The sequence below is a fragment of the Octopus bimaculoides genome, chromosome 8, assembly GCF_001194135.2.
Source record: "Octopus bimaculoides isolate UCB-OBI-ISO-001 chromosome 8, ASM119413v2, whole genome shotgun sequence".
Classification (NCBI taxonomy): Eukaryota; Metazoa; Mollusca; class Cephalopoda; order Octopoda; family Octopodidae; genus Octopus; species Octopus bimaculoides.
Genome location: NC_068988.1, coordinates 18,730,350 through 18,732,141, shown reverse-complemented (window position 1 = coordinate 18,732,141; position 1,792 = coordinate 18,730,350). Strand labels below are relative to the sequence as shown.

General features: G+C 40.0%; 1 protein-coding gene across 1 annotated transcript in view; it reads left to right on the top strand.

Moving 5' to 3' along the window:
• Positions 1-1,792, top strand: part of LOC106878170 (probable WRKY transcription factor protein 1) — a 466,250-nt gene that overhangs the window by 382,466 nt on the left and 81,992 nt on the right. The window contains exon 4 of the mRNA XM_052969904.1: positions 709-767. Within this exon, the coding sequence (XP_052825864.1) occupies positions 709-767 (59 nt within the window). The remainder of the gene's footprint in view (positions 1-708; positions 768-1,792) is intronic.

Sequence of the window (1,792 nt, the reverse complement as noted above, 5' to 3'; positions counted from 1 at the left end):
ACATATATACATATTCAGCTCTGTGTGTGTGTGTATTGATGAAGGTAAATGAGCCGAAATTTCCAAGTGGCTGCCAACTTTTTCCTTGTTAAAATATAATGTGATACTCTACTTAAATGTATTGAGTGATCCTTCATTTAATGATTGTCTGTTTTTTGCATATAATTATACAGGGTGGGGTGGGGAATAACGAACATTAATGTATGAGAAAGATAGAGAGAGAGGGGGTGGAAAGAGTATGTTTGTGTGTGTCAGTGTGTGTACATATATACATGCATTCATACATACAACATACACGCATACATATTTTTATCTATGTGGTAAATGCTGTTCAAGATATACGAGGGATAGCTGAAAGGTCCCTGGCTTTTAGGGCATTGCGAAAGGCCTGGTTGGAGGCCCAACCTTCCGAGTTCTTTTACAGAGCTTAGAAAAACACTGGAGGACCGCGGCAATAAGTATGTAAATCTGAGTGGGGAATATGTCGAATGAGCTCAAAATTAACTGATTCCCCCTGTATTTTCTTTTGCCCAAAGCCAGGAACTTTTCAGCAACGACCTCATATCCACACACTACATTCTCTCGATATTTTCTTTTTGATGTTTTTTTCGTGGTGTGTGTTTTTTTTTTTTTTTTTTTTTTTTTAGAAAGATCTGAAAGTGGAACTCCAATATTTCTTCTAACCTTTTCTTTTATTTTATTTTCCAGAAAACACAATGGGCTTGGGACGAGACTCGTTTGATGGTGATGCATCACCCAATTTACAGGTAAGCATTCATTCTATATAAGAAATTCAATATATTCCTTGAGCTTTTTTTTTAAGACGCACGCATGGGCGTGTGACTAAGCAGCTTAATTTGCTACTGCGTGGTTTCAGTTTCAGTCCTACTGTGTGGCACCTTCTGCAAATGTCTTCTACACTAAGCGCGAGCCGACCACTTTGTGAGTGCATTTAGTACACAGAGACTGTGAGGAAGCCCATCATATATAAGTATTGTGTGTGTGTCTTTACGTCTGTGTTTGTCCCTCGTCCCCCGCGCCGCCGCTTGATAACCGGTGGTGGTTTGTTCACGTCTCCCCGTAACGTAGTGGTTCGGGTAAAGAGACTGCTAGAATAAATACTGGGCTTAAAAGTGAGTACTGGAGTCGATTCGTTCAACTAAAAATTCTTCAAGGCGGTGCCCCAGCATGGCTGCAGTATAATGACTGAAACAAGTAAAAGATAAAACGTGTGTGTGTGTGTGTGTGTGTGTGTGTTTGGACAGATCGGTAGAAAGAGTGGACCAGCTTCTTTCAGTGTCTGTCTTCAAATTCTACTCACAAGGCTTTGGTCAGCTCGGGGATATAATAGAAGATAATTGTACAAGGTGCCAGTCAGTGGGACTGAGCCCAAGACCATATGATTCGGAAGCAAGCCTCTCAACCTCAACTGGTGATGTTTCTATTTCCTGATTCTTCTAAAATGTTGTTCAAACAACTACAGCAAGTTTTCTTTGACATACAAATATTAAAGCTTATGTTAAAAAATGAAAACGTTTACTCTTTTACACTTGTTTCAGTCATTTGACTGCGGCCATGCTGGAGCACCGCCTTTAGTCGAGCAAATCGACCCCAGGACTTACTCTTTGTAAGCCTAATACTTATTCTATCGGTCTCTTTTGCCGAACCGCTAAGTTACGGGGACCTAAACACACCAGCATCGGTTGTCAAGCGATGTTGGGGACAAGCACAAACACACAAACATACACACACACACATACTTATATATATATATATATATATATATATATAT